Below are 16,624 nucleotides of genomic sequence, written 5' to 3'. Positions count from 1 at the left end.
CACATCCACATGCAAATAGTGGATAGCTTGTAATGATAGCAAAGAGCTGATGGGACTGTTATAATATGTCACCAACATTAATATGTTTAAAAAAAAAGTCTTAAAGGTTACCTCTCAGTTGGATCCACCTGATAACTTTTTAAAATAACTTGTGTCAGTTGCAGTTTGATTTCATAGAATGATAGAATAGTACAGCACAGAAAGAAGCCATTCGGCCCTCTTTCGAAGAGCCCCACTCGGCCGCTCTCTCCATTCCCTGCAATTTTTTCTCCTTTAAGTATTTATCCAATTCCCTTTTGAAGACTATTGAATCTGTATCCACCACCCTATCAGGCAGTGCATTCCAAATCCTAAGTTTTTCCTCATGGCTCCTCTGGTTCTTTGGCCAATCACCTTAAATCTCTGCCCTCTTGTTATTGACCCTTCAGCCTCTGCAAAAAGTTTCCCTTTATTGACTATCTAAATCCTTTATAAATTTTAGACACCTCTATCAAATCTCTTAGCCTTCTCTTTTCCAAGGAGAACTACTCCAGCTTTTCTAGTCAATCCACATTACTGTAATTCCTCATCCCTGGAACCATTCGAGCAAATCTTTTCTGTACCCTCTCCAAATCCTTTACGCCTTTCCCACACTGTAGTGCCCACAATTGAACACAATACTCCAGCTGGGGCCAAACCAGTGCTTTATTGTAGGTTTTGTGAAGCTGAAGAGGCAGGAGGTTATCTCAGGCAGCGCTCTCATTATTTGCTTAAGATCGATTTGGGCCATTTTGAAAATGCTTTGCATCAATGTCAAAGTGGGTTGTTTATCTGGCTATTGTTCAGTCGACCACTGGGAATATGACACCCAACTGGTGACATGGGTTGATAATTAGTTGGGATGAGGAGACAGAGAGTAGGGATAAAGGGAATGTACTCTGATGGGTGGGATGTGACAAGTGGTGTTTCCCAGGGATCTATACTGCGGCATCATTAGCTTTTCACCATAGATATCAATGAGTTGGTTGAAGAAATAAAGTTGTATATCCAAGTTTACAGATGACATCAAGTTAGGAGACACAGTAACTTGTGCTGATGGGAGCAGGAAGTTACAAAGGGACAGCACAGATTCTTCAGAATTATACCACGGGTTAAATTATGAGAACAGGGTGCAGAAACTTGGCTTGTATTCCTTTGAGTTTCGAAAATTGAGCAATGATCTAAATGGGGTGTTTAAAATGATAAAGGGATTTGATTAAGATAGAGAAAAGCTATTTCTACTGGTGGAGGAATCCAGAACAAGCAGGGCCCACAGTATGCCAGTACAGGCTCTAAGGGCCGAATAATCTACCCCGGTTACTGTGGGCCCAAATTTGGCCCTCCGTTTTTTTCCACGCACCTACGAGTCCCCCGCCGACTTTTTATCTCAGAAGCAGCGCCGAAAAAAACTCCCTGCAATCATGGCCGATTCTCGGGCCATCTGTGGAGCTGGTGTGACGTACAATGAAGCGGGGGGGGGGGGGGTGGCGGAGCTAAGTCCCGGCACTGAAAACAGTACCGGGACCTCTGCACATGTGCGCTAGAGTCTGCACACATGTGCAGTAGCTCCTGGCAGGCCGTTTCGGCAAACACACGCTGCAGGCTGTGTGGGAGGGGCCGAAGCACGCCGTCCCTAGCCCAGGTCGAATGGGCTCTCTCATCGGCGGCCCACTGCCTTCCCTAAGGTAGGAATTCTATTTTTTAATTAGTTATTTACTGATTGATTTTGGTGTTTTAGGTGCTGGGTTCCTTCTATTTTTTTTTTTATTTGTTATTTATTGATTGCTTATTACTTTGGTCTTGGTGCTTTAGGTGCAGGGTCCCTTCTATTTTATTTGTTAATTGCTTATTACCTTTTGTGTATGTTTGGTGCTTGGTCTTGCTTTAAATGTAGTTACTTGCACCGATTCCTTAACTGTAAGTAAGGTCTTTCTGTGCGGACAGAAGTGGCAACATACGCTGCCCTAAGTTAGTTTAGTACAACTTTTTTCTGGCCAAATTGGCATAAATGATGCAAGTGGCTGCGAATGCCCCCTTTTGAAAAAAAAACTGACCTAACAAAAAACCTAACTCACTTACACTGGTGCAAATTAAATGTCCATATTTGCAACTAAAAAGATACACCAGAAAAATCAAGTTACACCAAAAAACGGTGCAACTCATAGGGAAATTTGGGCCCCAATGCTTCCCCAACATGCTATAAACATATCCTAAAATTGTCTAAATCTTACTTTAACATATCCTATTGATTACATGATCCTATCATCCTGCAAAGTTTTCACAGACCTATATTGAAAGAAGTCCAAAGTCCAATCTTTTCTACAGCAACCACCAACTTTACCTTTCAGTTGCCTGTGCTGATAATATCCAAAAGAAATCTTTGTGTTTTACTGTATTTGTTATATAGCTTTTTCCTTTTCTGTATATACTCAGCATAGTACATACAGAAAAGGACAAAGCTACAAAACAAATGCAGTAAAACAGAAGGATTCCTTTGGATATTAGCACAGACAACTGATAAAGCTCAGGAAAATCTGTGTGGGGCATGGAAGAGGAGGGAAGCAGTTTACAATGACAGTACTTTAACCTCACCATACTTATCAGTGATGCAAGGTTGGAGGGGAAGGGAGTACTTTTGGTACAAAGTACTCCTCTCCCTGGTTTCAAGGTAGATGACAGGAGTGCACTTAGGTTGCTTTCTCACTACTTGGCTAGTGATACAAAGAGCAAGGGAGAGCCAGCTTATGAAGGCAAAGTATTTTTCCAGTTGGTAGAGAAAAAAATACAAGGGTTGCTTCTATACACCTGAAAATCCGATAGCCATTACAGAGACGTGGTTGCAAGGAAACCAAGGCTGGGAACTAAATATTCAGGGGTATGAGACAATTTGGAAGGACAGACAGAAAGGAAAAGGAGGTGGGGTAGCACAGCTAATAAAGGATGAGGTCAGTGCATTAGTGAGAAATGCTATTGGCTCAGAAGATCAAGATATTGAATCAATTTGGGTGGAAATAAGGAATAATAAAGGGAAAAAGTCGCTTGGTGGGCGGAGTCTATTGGCCCCCCAACAGTAGCTACACTGTTGGACGGAGGATAAATCAAGAAATATTGGAGGCTTGTAAAAAAGGCAGTAAGCATGGGTGATTTTAATCTTCATATTGATTGGACAAAGCAAGTTGGCCAGGGTAGCCTTGAGGAAGAGTTCATATGAGTGTATCCGGGATAGTTTCCTCGAACACCCAGAAACTCTTACTATCTGTTTTTATATTTCATGCTCGTTTACTTTGATAATCTATCTTCTCTGCAGAACCAACCAGGAGCAAGCTATCTTAGATCTGGTACTGTGTAATGAGATAGGATTAATAAACGATCTCCTAGTAAAGGATTCTCTAGATAACATGGTTGAATTTCAAGTTCAGTTGGAGGGTGAGAAAGTTGGTTCTCAAACCATTGTCCTAAGCTTAAATAAAGGAGACGACAAAGGTATGAAGGCAGAATTGGATAAAGTGGACTGCGAAAATAAAGTATGGAATGGTTGATGAGCAGTGGCAGATATTTCAGGAGATATTTCAAAACTCGCAACAAAAATATATCCCAATGAGAAGCAAAGACCGTAACAGAAGGGATGACCATCCGTGGCTAACTAAGGAAATAAGGGATGGTGTCAAATTGAACACAAGGACATACAATATGGCCAAGACTGGTGGGAGGCCAGAGGGTTGGGAAACTTTTAAAAGCCAGCAAAGAATGACTAAAAAAAAGAGAGAAGATAGATGATGAAAGTAAACTGGCACGAAATATAAAAACAGATAGTAAGAGTTTCTACCAGTACATAAAAAGGAAAACAGTGGCTAAAGTAAATGTTGGTCCCCTAGAGGATGAGACTGGGGAATTAATAATGGGGAACAGGGAAATGGCAAAGACGTTGAACAAATATTTTATATCGGTCGACGCTAAAAACATCCCAATAATGGATAATTGAGGGGCTATAGGGAGGGAGGAACTTAACATAATCACTAAAGAAGTAGTACTCCGTAAAATAATGGGACTAAAGGCAGACAAGTCCCCTGGACCAGATGGCTTACATCCTAGGGTCTTAAAAGAAGTGGCTGCAGAGATAGTAGATGCATTGGTTGTAATCTACCAAAATTCCCTGGGTTCTGGGGAGGTCCCAGCGGATTGGAAAACTGCAAATGTAACACCCCATTTAAAAAAGGAGGCACACAGAAAGCAGGAAACTATAGACCAGTTAGCCTAACATCTGTCATTGGGAAAATGCTGGAGTCCATTATTAAGGAAGCAGTAGCAGGACATTTGGAAAAGCATAATTCAATCAAGCAGCGTTAGCCCTTTATGAAAGGGAAATCATGTTTGACAAATTTGTTGGAGTTCTTTGAGGATGTAACGAGCAGGGTGGATGGGGGGGAACCAGTAAATGTGGTGTAGTTGGATTTCCAGAAGGCATAAGGTGCCACATAAAAGGTTACTGCACAAGATAAAAGTTCACGGGGTTGGGGGTAATACATTAGCATGGATAGAGGATTGGCTAACTAACAGAAAAGAGAGTCGGGATAAATGGGTCATTTTCAGGTTGGCAAACAGTAACTAGTAGGGTGCCGCAGGGATCGGTGCTGGGACTTCAACTATTTACAATCTATATTAATGACTTGGAAGAAGGGAGAGTGTAACATAGCCAAGTTTGCGGGCGATACAAAGAGGGAGGGAAAGCAAATTGTGAGGACACAAAAAATCTGTAATGGGATATAGATAGGTTAAGTGAGTGAGCAACAATTTGGTAGATGGGAGTATAATGTGGGAAAATGTGAGGTTATCCACTTTGGCAGAAAAAATAGAAAAGCAAATTATAATTTAAATGGAGAAAAAGTGGCAAGTGCTGCAGTGCAGAGGGATCTGGGGGTCCTTCTGCATGAAACACAAAAAGTGAGTATGCAGGTACAGCAAGTAATCAGGAAGGCAAATGGAATGTTGGCCTTTATTGCAAGGGGGATAGCGTATAAAAGCAGAGAAATCCTGCTACAACTATACAGGGTATTGGTGAGGCCACACCTAGAGTATTGCGTACAGTTTTGGTCTCCGTATTTAAGGAAGGACATACTTGCATTGGAGGCTGTTCAGAGAGGGTTCACAGGGTTGATTCCGGAGATGAGAGGGTTGACTTATGAAGATAGGTTAGGGGGTTGACTTATGAAGATTGGAGTTCAGAAGAATGAGAGGTAATCTTATCAAAACATACACAATGAGGGGGCTCAACAAGGTAAATCTAGAGAGGATATTTCCACTCATAGGGAAACTAAAACTTGGGAACAAAGTCTCAGAATAAGGAGCTGCCCATTTAAAACTGAGATGAGGAGGAATTTCTTCTCTGAGCGTTGCAAATCTATGGAATTCTCTGCCCCAGAGAGCTGTCGAGGCTGGGTCATTGAATATATTTAAGGTGGAGACAGGCAGATTTTTTGAGTGATAAGGGAATAAAGGGTTATTGGGAGCGGGCAGGGAAGTGGAACTGAGTCCATGATCAGATCAGCCATGATCTTATTAAATAGCGGAGCAGGCTCGAGGGGCCAAATGGCCTACTCCTGCTCCTATTTCTTATGTTCTTTTAAAATTAAGGATGCACACATGGTCCCCCTCGCAAGCCAATCCAGAAGGATGAGTGTCAATCAAATTAAATATATTGGACATGAGCTAAATGCAAGTTGGGCATGTTAGTATAGGTTCAGTGCACAAAAGAACTGCAACTTTTAGTATTTATGGTCCACATCTGGAGAAAATGCTATTTCAAGTTAAGTATTTAGGTAAAGTGTAGAGAACTTCCTGGACCATTGCAGCCATTCCTTGATTCTTGAAGGAGGAAATTATGAGCTCATTACAACCTGAATTTTTTTCAAAGCAGGAGGAAGATTATTTCAGAGCACCAGCAATTATTTTTCTGAGGGGAAACTTGCATAAGTGAATGCAAACATAAATGCCTCTCCCTACTTTCTTACCAGCAGCAATGGAATTCAGCGTTGTACTGGAAGCAAAGCCTGTTTTCATCGAGACAAAGGAATGATTTGGTGTTTGCTGCTCTTGGTGAAATGCTCCAATAGGAAGAGGTACAGCTCTCCGTTTGATCCCAACCACGTGAAACTGTGACTGACCATTAGCACCAGCATCTTCGATCTTCTTTATTGTATGGTTAGGAAAAGTCAGCCTAAATCATGAAGAGATCATAAAAATGTTTACAGAATCCATCAAGTAAATCTATTTTTTTGAGAGTTTGCAACCTCCTGAGAGCGGTTTTCTCTCTGCATGCTTCCCCCTTTTCAGGTTACATGCTGACTGGTCAAAGCTGCACAAGAGTTGGCTGGTAGAGTCTTAGAATGATACAGCACAGAAGGAAGCGATTCGGCCTATTCTGCCTGTGCCAGATATTTGGTAAAGCTATCAAATTAACCCCACTCCCCTGCTCTTTTCCCATAGCCTTGTAATTGTTTTCCCTTCAAGTATTTATCCAATTCCCTTTTGAATGTTATTATCGAATCTGCTTCCACCACCCATCAGGCAATGCATTCCAGATCACAACAACTCGCTGTGTAATAAAATATTCTCATGTTGTCTCTGGTCCTTTTGTTAATGACTTGAATCTGTGTTCTCTGGTTACCGACCCACCTGCTGCTGAGAACAGTTTCTCCTTATTTACTATCAAAGCCCTTCATGACTTTGAACACCTCTATCAAGTCTCCTCTTAACCTTTTCTGCTCTAAAGAGAACAACCCCAGCTTACTCAGATTCACCACATAACTGAAGTCCCTCATCCCTGGTACCAGTCGAGTAAATCTTTTCTGCACCCTCTCTAAGGCCTTGATATCCCTCCTAAAATGTGGTGTGGTGCCCAGAATTGAACACAATAATCCAGCTGAGGCCTAACTAGTGTTTTATAAACATTTAGCATAACCTCCTTGCTTTTGTACTCTATGAAGCCAAGGATCCCATATGCTTTTTAAACAGCCTCCTCAACCTGCCCTGCCACCTTCAAAGATTTGTGTACATACATCCCCAGGTCTCTCTGTTCCTGCACCCAGTTTAAAATTGTACCATTTAGTTCATATTGCCTCTCATTCTTTCTAAAAAAAGAATCACTTCACACTTCTCTGCGTTAAATTTCATCTGCCATGTATTTGCCCATTTTACCAGTCTCTTTATGTCCTCCTGAAGTCTGTTACTAACCTCTTCATTGCTTGCTATATCGCTGATTTTCTTAACATCTGCAAACACCACTGCGTACTTCACTCCGAAAAACAACCGTTCACCACTACTTTGCATTCTATCCCTTAACCAATATTGTATCCATGCTGTCACGATCCCTCTAATCCCATGGGCTTTAATTTTGCTAAGAAGTCTATTATGTGGTACTTTAATAAACACCCTTTGAAATTCCATATACACATCAACCGCACTACCCTCATCAACCCTCGCCCTTCAATAAAGAACTCGATCAAATTGGTCAAAATCTATTTACTTTAAAAAAAATCCGTACTGACTTAAATTTATTTGCTCAACCAAATGCCAATTAATTGTGTCTCAGATTATTGTCTCTAAAAGTGTCTCCATCACCAATGGCTGAATGGCCAAGTTTATCGCTCGGACTGGGGTACTTTTCGACTTTGAGGACTGCCAATCTTTTAAATACAGGTTGAACCTCTCTTATCCGGCACCCTCGGGACCTGGCCTGCGCCGGATAAGAGGATTTGCCGGACGGGAGGTCACACTGACCATAGTGTTGTCAACAGTAACCGGTAGGTTTTTAATGTAATGGTTCATTTCGGGCAGAGTCACCAACTCTTGGAGCAGTGGGGTCAATGTGTACCTGTGGGGAACATCAGTGAAGTGTTGCCGTGGGCTGGTCAGCCAAGAAAGATCGGTAGTGGTTACAGCGAAGTATAAATCCTTCCAATTGATGTAAAGTCCAATGTGTGATCTTGAGAGTTTGTTTTAAATGAGCGATCTTCATTGCTTTAAATATTAGTTCAGAGAGCCTGCAATACTTCAGCTGACTTTGTCCTCAACAACAAAACGTACCCAAACCCTCAATATCAGTTTTTAAACAAATAAAATAAAATTATTTAAAAACTGATATACGATTAGGCACGTTTTGTAGTTGAGGATAAAGTCGGCTGAAGTATTGCAGGCTCTCTGAACATGAACAAATTGAAGTCCGTCCTCGTTGCTGACTCCTGCAGTTGCTGGTCTGACCCCGCGATCCACCCCGCCCCCTATGATCTCTCTGCCGTACTCCCAGCCCCAAGCCAGCCAACCCCAATATCCCCTTGCTCAGTAGTTGTACCATCAAATTTAACATGACCACCCCTTGTCCGGCAAAGTCCCTTATCCAGAACAGGCCAGGTCCTGAGGGTTCTGGATAAGGGAGGTCCAACCTGTACTCATTTAGTACCGCATCCATGCTCTCTGACTCCACAAAAATCTCTCCTTTTTGGTCCCTAATCAGCCCATCCTTCCTTTGACCACCCTATTACTATGTTTTTCATGAAATACTTTGGAGTCCCCTTTTGTTAGCCGCTAATCTATTTATACTCTCTCTGCCCCTTATTCCTTTTATTTTTCAATCTTCTCTGTACTGTCTATATTCAGCTTGGTTCTCTGACGTATTATGAACTTTACAATTGTTCCCCTCATGTGAATGTGTCTACTCTGTACCCAAACCATCTCCTCTTTGAAGGCCTCCCATTGTATAATTACTGTTGTGCCGACCAACTTTTGATTCCAATCCACCTGGGCCAGATCAATTTTCAACTTACTTAAGTTAGCTCTCCTCCAGTTAAGTAGTTTTACATTCCATTGCACCGTGTCCCTTTTCCGAACTATTCTAATCATTGTTCCCCAAATGCTCTCCTACTGAAGCATGCTTCACTTGCCCCACTTCTCACCCAGAACTAGATCCAGCACTGCTTCCTTTGTGGTTGAGCTTGAAACACACTGATCAATTTTACCTCGCCTTCATTGCAGGAGATGTGTGATTAGCCCCTGCTGAAGAATATTCAAGATTAGGAATGCAACCATGAAGAGCAGGTGAAACCTGTATCCTCCAGCAGTGGGTTGATGCTCTCATATGCAGGCACACCACACTGCAAATATAAATCTGAATTTGGGGCTTACCTGCATTAAAATAATCATCTTAACAAGCTATGTAATCTCTGACCCGAAACATAGAACTTTAAATGCTACAAACCGATTTTTCACAAGCCAGAGATTTAACAACCACAGTGGATGCCTGGAATCCTCGGTCTTTCATTAAAATTCAATAACTCTTCAGATCAGTTCACCGCAATACATTTATTTTTTACATTCAAATTATAATTTCTTTTTACAGCATACATATTGGGCCCAAGTTTCGGGCCGCGCTGACCTGGACGCCCGTTTTTCGCGCCACAAAGTGCACCTAAAAAAAACTTCCATATTCTCCGGCTCCCTGCTGGTCCTAGAGTCGGGCATGGCGCAGCACGAGCGGTAGGGGGCGGAGCTAGGTCCCTGCGCTGAAAACAGTGCCGTGACTTCTGCATATGCGCGGTAGCTCCAGGCGCCCAAAACTGTGTGGGAGGGGCCCAAAGCACGCAGCCCCTATAGCCCTGGCCGAATGGCCTCACTGGGGCTGCGTGCATAAGGCTGCCTCCCACGCCAGGCTTCTGCTTCCCCCCCCCCGGACTGGACCCGACCCGCGCTCCCGACCTCCCCCCCACAGACCGGACCGGACCCGACCCGCGCTCCCCTCCCCACCCCCCCCCCCCCCTTATTAATTTTTTTTGATTGATTTATTGGTTGATTTATTGATGCTTTTATCATTTATTATTGATGATGGCTCTTTATTTGTACAGCTGAAGTGTTTAATGTTTGTAAACTTCTCTTTAAACCCCCCCCCCCCCACCCCCCAATTCTCTATGCCTGATTTGTAACCTACGCCTGATTTTCTGAAGTGTAGACAAGGGTTTTTCGAGCGTACAAAAATCTTCACTTACTCCATTCTAAGTTAGTTTGGAGTAAGTTTTCACTGCCGAAACTTTGAAAACAGGCGTAAGTGGCCGGACACGCCCCCTTTTGAAAAAAAAATTCTGTTCCAAAGTGAAACTGTTCTCACTGACTAGAACTGGAGCAAACTAAATGCCGAGAATTTGAATTTCTAAGATACTCCGTTCTACATCAGTTGCTCCAAAAAATCAGGAGCAACTGAGGCCAAAACTTGGGCCCTTTATGGTGGAAGGCATTAAAAATTAGATATTTATACCCCTTCTTTTCCCTCCCACTTCAAAAAGTGTGGATAGAGAGTGTTGGCATACTATTCAACTATAGTAAGCTGTCAAAGGTGAGATCAATCGTCACCTGCCATACTCTCACACACACTTTTCAGCAGTGATCACTAGTCTGCAATCAGAAGTGAGAACTTCACATGATTTGCCAAAGACACAGAGGCAAGTTGTAGATTGTCCAACCGAGATTAATTAATTCAGCTCAGATCAGTGAATGAACCAGAGGCTTTGCTGGGTTACAAGTCTTATTATATCATCAGGTAGTACATTCATCCACGGGCATGGAGTAATTAAAAATAGTTTAAATTAATTTGCTCTTTGGAGATGCAAGTTAGGCTGTATTGATAAAGCAGTCCAAAAGGTTCCTTATTGATGCATCAAATAGAAGCTTCTAACAGAGTACTTCAATACAAAAACCGAGAGAGAAACAAGTGGACTTTAATTCTCACAGAAGGGATATTGCACCTGTACCATGGTTACAAAAAGGGTTCAAGGTTACACCAGCAGTAGGAAGTAGAATTCTGGGTACAGAAGGCAGAATGGTATCAGGCGCAGGAAGCATCATTCTTCCAGCTTAAGCCTGTCAGCTTTATACAATTCACTTAGGTAATTAACTAACCCCTTTTTTTTTTTTAAATAAATTCGTAGCCAATCGTTTCCAATTCTTTGTCAAGTCACAAACGCCAGAGGTCACCCTGCACCAGTCAAGGATCACTCTGCGCCAATGCTCTTAGCCAAAAGGCCTAGAGCCACTGCACCGTTCCTGGAAGTACTGCAATACCAGGTTCGTGCCATGGAGGTGGATGGGTCAGGTCCCCCACACACCTCCGTGGAGGTGGATGGGTCAAGCCATCCCACCCACCTCCTGTTTACAAAAATGTAAGCATATACCTTCCTGACCAGGGAGAAACCACCCGGAAGTCATGGTGGCTGGTCAGGTTAGTTATGCAGATCTTAGCCAAAAACCCCTTTATTAATGGTTTGATGCAAGCTGACAGAAATCAGAAAACGATGACATATCTATAATTACTTTGAGCATTGCTAGTTAGAATGCAACTCACCGGAGACATTTCGTGAACCCTGTGGATGTCAGGATGCCACCACTCCCAAGTTTACTACACAGTGAGAGGTACTCAGAGTATAGGTCTACTCGATAGATCGAACTATCTGCAGATTCTTCAAAGTTGGCATTCAACCTAAAACAGAACAAAAATGTACTTTGTTACTGCAAAGTATCTCCTATTTATACAAGAGCAATATCGGAGAGACTCATCACAGAAAGCTGAAGTTATTTTATACATAACGTGGGACAGCATAATTCCTTGTACTATACTGAATTTACAATCAGATGTGGTTCGCCAATGATGTTTCTCCTCCTGTGCACTGCGTCAGTGGGAGTCAGGCTGGTTCCCAGCGGGCTCGGAGCGGGTGGGTTTGAGCCGGAGTCAGGACTGCAATGTAGAGCGGGGACTCGGGCCTGCCGCTGATGCTGCCGGTGTCGCGGGGTGTGGATGTCCGAGGCAATCGGCTGGGGGGGGCCAGGAGTGCCCACAGAGATTGCTACCATCAAGGTACAGCGCAAGCTGGTGCAGGAGGGCCACGGCAGCAAAGAGGGGCGTCATCAAGGTCCAGGTCGGTGATTGGAGCGTGGGCAGGTACAGCAGGAGCAGCGAGGTCGGGGCGAATGAGCGGCAAGAAATTGTCGAGGGACGTGATCGAGCCCAGGAGAGACATGATCGAGCCCAGGAGAGGCGTGAGTTCGGGGCCAGAAGAGGCGAGGGTCCAGGGGCAGCACGGGCCAGCCCACACTGCAATATGTGTGCGCACTAAGTCCATACAGCAGAGCTGGTCTCTAGTCGTTTTGGAAAACCCTTGCCACTGGACCAAGCCCGTGTGGTGGCTGGTGTGCAACGGCTACCACACGTTAAAAAAATCCATGCACAGGCATCTTCCATCGTTCAGGATGTAGTTCAGGACCTGGAATATTAGGTCCTTCATTGAGACACCTGTGAACTCATCCTTTTTTGGCGTGGAAGCAAGTCATCCTCGTTTCGAGGGACTGCCTATGATGATGATGATGATGATTTTACCCGAGTGCCTTGTTCACATCTGGGTCCTTATGTTCAGCAAAATAAAGAGTAAATCATTATCAGGCAGTTTCAGACATTTTCACACAAATGGCAAAAAGATGGATGGGGTAGGTGACATAGTGGTAATGTTACTGGACTAGTAATCCAGAGGCCTGGACAAATAATCTGGAGACGCAAGTTCAAATCCCACCATGGCAACTGGGGGATTTAAATTCAATTAATTAAATAAATCTGGAATTTTTAAAAAAGCGCTAGTATCAGTAATGGCGAAAATGAAACTACCGGATTGTCGTTAAAAACCCAACTGGTTCACTACTGACCTTTAGAGAAGGAAACCTGCCGTCCTCACCCGTCTGGCCTATATGTGACTCTAGACCCACAGCAATGTGGTTGACTCTTAACTGCCCTCTGAAATGGCTTAGCAAGTCACTCAGTTGTACCAAACCACTACAGGTAGCACTGTGGGACTACCTTCATCACAAGGACTGCAGCAGTTCAAGAAAGTGGCTCATCGCCACTTTCTCAAGGGTAATTAGGGATGGGCAATAAATGCAGTGAACAAATAATTAAAAAATGATATCTGCATTCCTCTAATTCTGCCCTCGAGCATCTCTGATTATAACTGCTCAACCATTGGTGGCCATGCCTTCAGCTGCCTGGGCTCTAAGCTCTGGAACTCCCTCCCTAAACCTCTCCACCTCTCTCTCCTTCTTTAAGACGCTCCTTAAAACCTGCCTCTTTGACCAAGCTTTTGGTTATCTGCCATAATTTCTTCTTGTGTGGCTCAGTGTCAAATCTATTTGTTTGGTCTTATAACACTCCTATGAAGTGCATTGAGGCATTTTTCTATGTTAAAGGCACTATATGTTATTGCTGTTGTACGGGAACATGTGGTAGAGTGGATTGAAAATGAGTTGGCAGTCAGAAAAAAAGAATTAGGGTAAATGGGCATTGCTCGGTTTGGAAAGGGTGCATCTCAGGGCTCAGTATTGGTTTTACTTTTGTAGTACAAAAAAGGGAATTTAACACACAATGAGGATAGTAAAAAGGTATGCAGTATTCCCCAAGGATCTGTTTTGGGTCCATTACTTTTTTAAATTTTTATAAACAACCTAGAGACTAGGGTGTAAGGAGCAGCATTATTAAGTTTGCAGATGATATGAAACTTGGCAATGTAGTATACTGATGAGGATAGTTGTAGACTTCAGGATGACAGACAGGGTGGTGAAATGGGCAGAAGCATGGCAGATGGAGTTCAATACAGAGAAATGTTAAGTGATGCACTTTGGGAAGACTAATATGAAAAATCAGTATACTATATAAATAGCATGATTTTGAAAAGTGTAGATGAGCAGAGACCTTGGTGTCCATTAACCCAAATTTTTAAAGGTGGCAGGGTAAGTTGGTAAGGCAGGTACTTAGGTTTATAAATAGAGAATAGAATATAAAAGCAGAGATCATGTTAGAACTTTATAAATCACTGGTTAGGTCTCAGCTGGAGTATTGTGGACAATTTTGGGCACCACACTTCAGGAAAGATGTAAAGGCCTTAGAAAGGGTAGAGAAGGTTTACCATGATGCTACCAGGGATGAGGGACTTCAGTTCTGAGGAGAGGTTGAAAAGTTAGGACTGTTCTTCCTTGGGTTAGGAAGTGACCAAATAGATATTTTCATGATGAGGGGTTTTGACAGAGTAAATATAGAAAGGTTGTTCCTCTGGTGAGTGGGTCAATAACCAGAGGTCATAGATTCAATATCATTGGCAATAGGTCTAGAGGGGAGAAGGGGAGAATTTGTTTTCACTCAGATTTGTCAGGATCTGAAACGTTCTGCTTGAAAACGCGGTGGAAGCTGATTCCACAAATAATTTAAAAAAAAAAAAAGAGTTGGACAGGTAGTTGAGAATGAGGAACAAAGTGCTGCTGATTAAAAAATGGGGCTGTGGGACAAAGCAAGACTGCTCTTTCAAAGAGCCAGCACGGCAGGCCGATTGGCCTCCTTCTGTACTGCAATTCTCTTTGTATTATTGAATCATAGAATCAAAAAGATTAATGGAATGGATGGATAGTTGGCAGATGCAATGAAATGTAGAAAAGTGTGAGGCAATACACTTTCATTTGAGAATAATTGGATACATTTTTGAAATAGATGATACAGGGCTATGGAGACTGTGCGGACAGTGGGATTAGTTTTCAACTGCTCTAGCAAAGAGCTGGCACAGACACAGTGGGCCAAATTGCCTTCTTTTGTGCTGTTATCATAGAATTAACAGCACTTAAACAGGCTATATGGCCCAAATGGTCTATGCCAGTGTTTATGCTGCACACGAACCTCCTCCCACCCTATTTCATCTAACCCAATCAGCATATCCTTCCAAGCTTCTTTAGCTTTAGAGACGGTGGGTAAATGAAGGCATGCAGATACAGCCTCTCCAAGATTGCCATCCTGCAGCCCTGCCAGAAGTGCTGGTATGAACATCATGGTGAGGGCAGGATTACGCTCAGCTGTGTTGACTAGTTGGGTGAGGTACTGGAAGTGCAATGGAATTATACTGCAACAAGGGGGAGGGAAAGAATCAGTAAGAGAAAAGAAAAAAATCTTTATTGTGGTAGGGCGATAGCTTTATGATATTAGAACAGCATAAAGAATTTAATGAGCTACAACATCAAAAAAAATCTCCTAATTTTTGTATTTTGGACATTAGCAGAACTGATATTGGCAAAACTATTTGTCCTGCATTTAAAAAATGGGCATTTCCTGGAAAGAAATACCTTGTCTTTATATATCTTTTATGACCTTATGATGTCATGGTGATGCCAATGAAGTATTTTTGAAGTATTGTTCACTTGTAGGAAACACGGCAGTCAATTTGTGCACAGCAAGATCCCACGAACAGCAGCAAGATAAATGACCAGATAATCATTTTTTTTGTGGTGTTGGTCAAGAGATACTTATGTATTTGAATAGTGCCATAGGATCGGTCACTTCCACCTGAGGGGGCCTCAGTTTAATATCTTATCCGAAAGACAACACCTCCGACAGTGCAGTACTCCCTTAGTACTGCACTGAATTGCCAGCCTAGATTATGTGCTGAACCCATAACCTTGTGACACAGAGGTGGGAGTGCTATGACTGAGCCACGGTGGAAAGACTCACTAGTACAAATTATGCTTACACACAAATTGCATTCACCACAGAAGTGGCTTAATCAAGGCCAATGCAACACTGAAGATATTGAATAGACAGACTATTCCACTAGGTTGGAGAGTGGGCTTTTATATTAAAGATCCAACACTTAAGAAAATATTAAGCTAACTTTCAATTTTATTTTTTACTCAAACTCTCTGCGATGGCTACTTAAAACACTTATATAGCACATCAAACTTCAGGTCCTTATCCAGAACTTCCCTCCTTCCTCAGATAATGGTACAATCCTTCCAGGATTTCCCCCCTTTAAGTTAAGCCTTTCACTGCTGTCCTTGTTTTTCTGCTCTTGCTAAGACTTACATAAATAAAAGAGATTCAATCATCCATGAACACACTACACGGATTACAAAATATACAATAATGGCAACAGGGGAGTGGGTCTAATTGGATAGCTCGTTCAAAGAGCCGGCTCAGGTACGATGGGTTGAATGGCCTTCTGTGCTGTATGATTCTACGAGCCTATGTTGCTTAGTGATTCTGCACTAATGAACCTACAATTTGCACCTTCATGTATTTTAATTATAGGACTCCAAATGCAAGGCCAAACATAGGACTGTGAGCTATTCATCGATTTTAAAATGACTTGTATTTATATATTGCCATATCTCATCTCAAAGCACTTCACGCACAATTAGTTACTTTGATGTGCAGTAACCTATCTACGCAAACCATATTCTACGAATTTCATGTGAAAAGTGACAGAAAAATTGTGCTCAAAAGAACACATTTTTCAGAGGAGAACACGAGAAAGGATTTTTGAAGAACTTGCAGATCACTTACCACTGGCATGTAAATGTCTCACTGTCTACTTCCAACAGGCTGGCAGAAGGGATTGCAACAGGCCTCAACGCTATGGAAATCAAACGAGAAAAAAAACATACTGACTGTCAGACAAGTTTACTTCTAATTTAACTGGAATAGTCAAGCACCAGTAACGAGGAGGAGGAGGTTGGACTCGTTTCCATTGAACTGAATAAATTATTTCCT

The 16,624-nt window shown here is 42.5% G+C and overlaps 1 protein-coding gene across 3 annotated transcripts in view; it reads right to left on the bottom strand.

The window, feature by feature from the left end:
• LOC139227776 (AT-rich interactive domain-containing protein 2-like) overlaps positions 1-16,624 on the bottom strand; it is a 277,411-nt gene that overhangs the window by 44,437 nt on the left and 216,350 nt on the right. For all 3 annotated transcript variants that reach the window (XM_070858808.1, XM_070858807.1, XM_070858806.1), the window contains exons 12-14: positions 16,418-16,487; positions 11,402-11,536; positions 6,027-6,232 (exon numbers count right to left, since the gene is read on the bottom strand). In XM_070858808.1, the coding sequence (XP_070714909.1) occupies positions 6,027-6,232; positions 11,402-11,536; positions 16,418-16,487 (411 nt within the window). The remainder of the gene's footprint in view (positions 1-6,026; positions 6,233-11,401; positions 11,537-16,417; positions 16,488-16,624) is intronic.

Source organism: Pristiophorus japonicus, chromosome 17 (assembly GCF_044704955.1).
Source record: "Pristiophorus japonicus isolate sPriJap1 chromosome 17, sPriJap1.hap1, whole genome shotgun sequence".
Lineage (NCBI taxonomy): Eukaryota > Metazoa > Chordata > Chondrichthyes > Pristiophoridae > Pristiophorus > Pristiophorus japonicus.
Note: the sequence above shows the minus strand (reverse complement) of the source record. Positions and strands in the feature narration are given on the sequence as shown.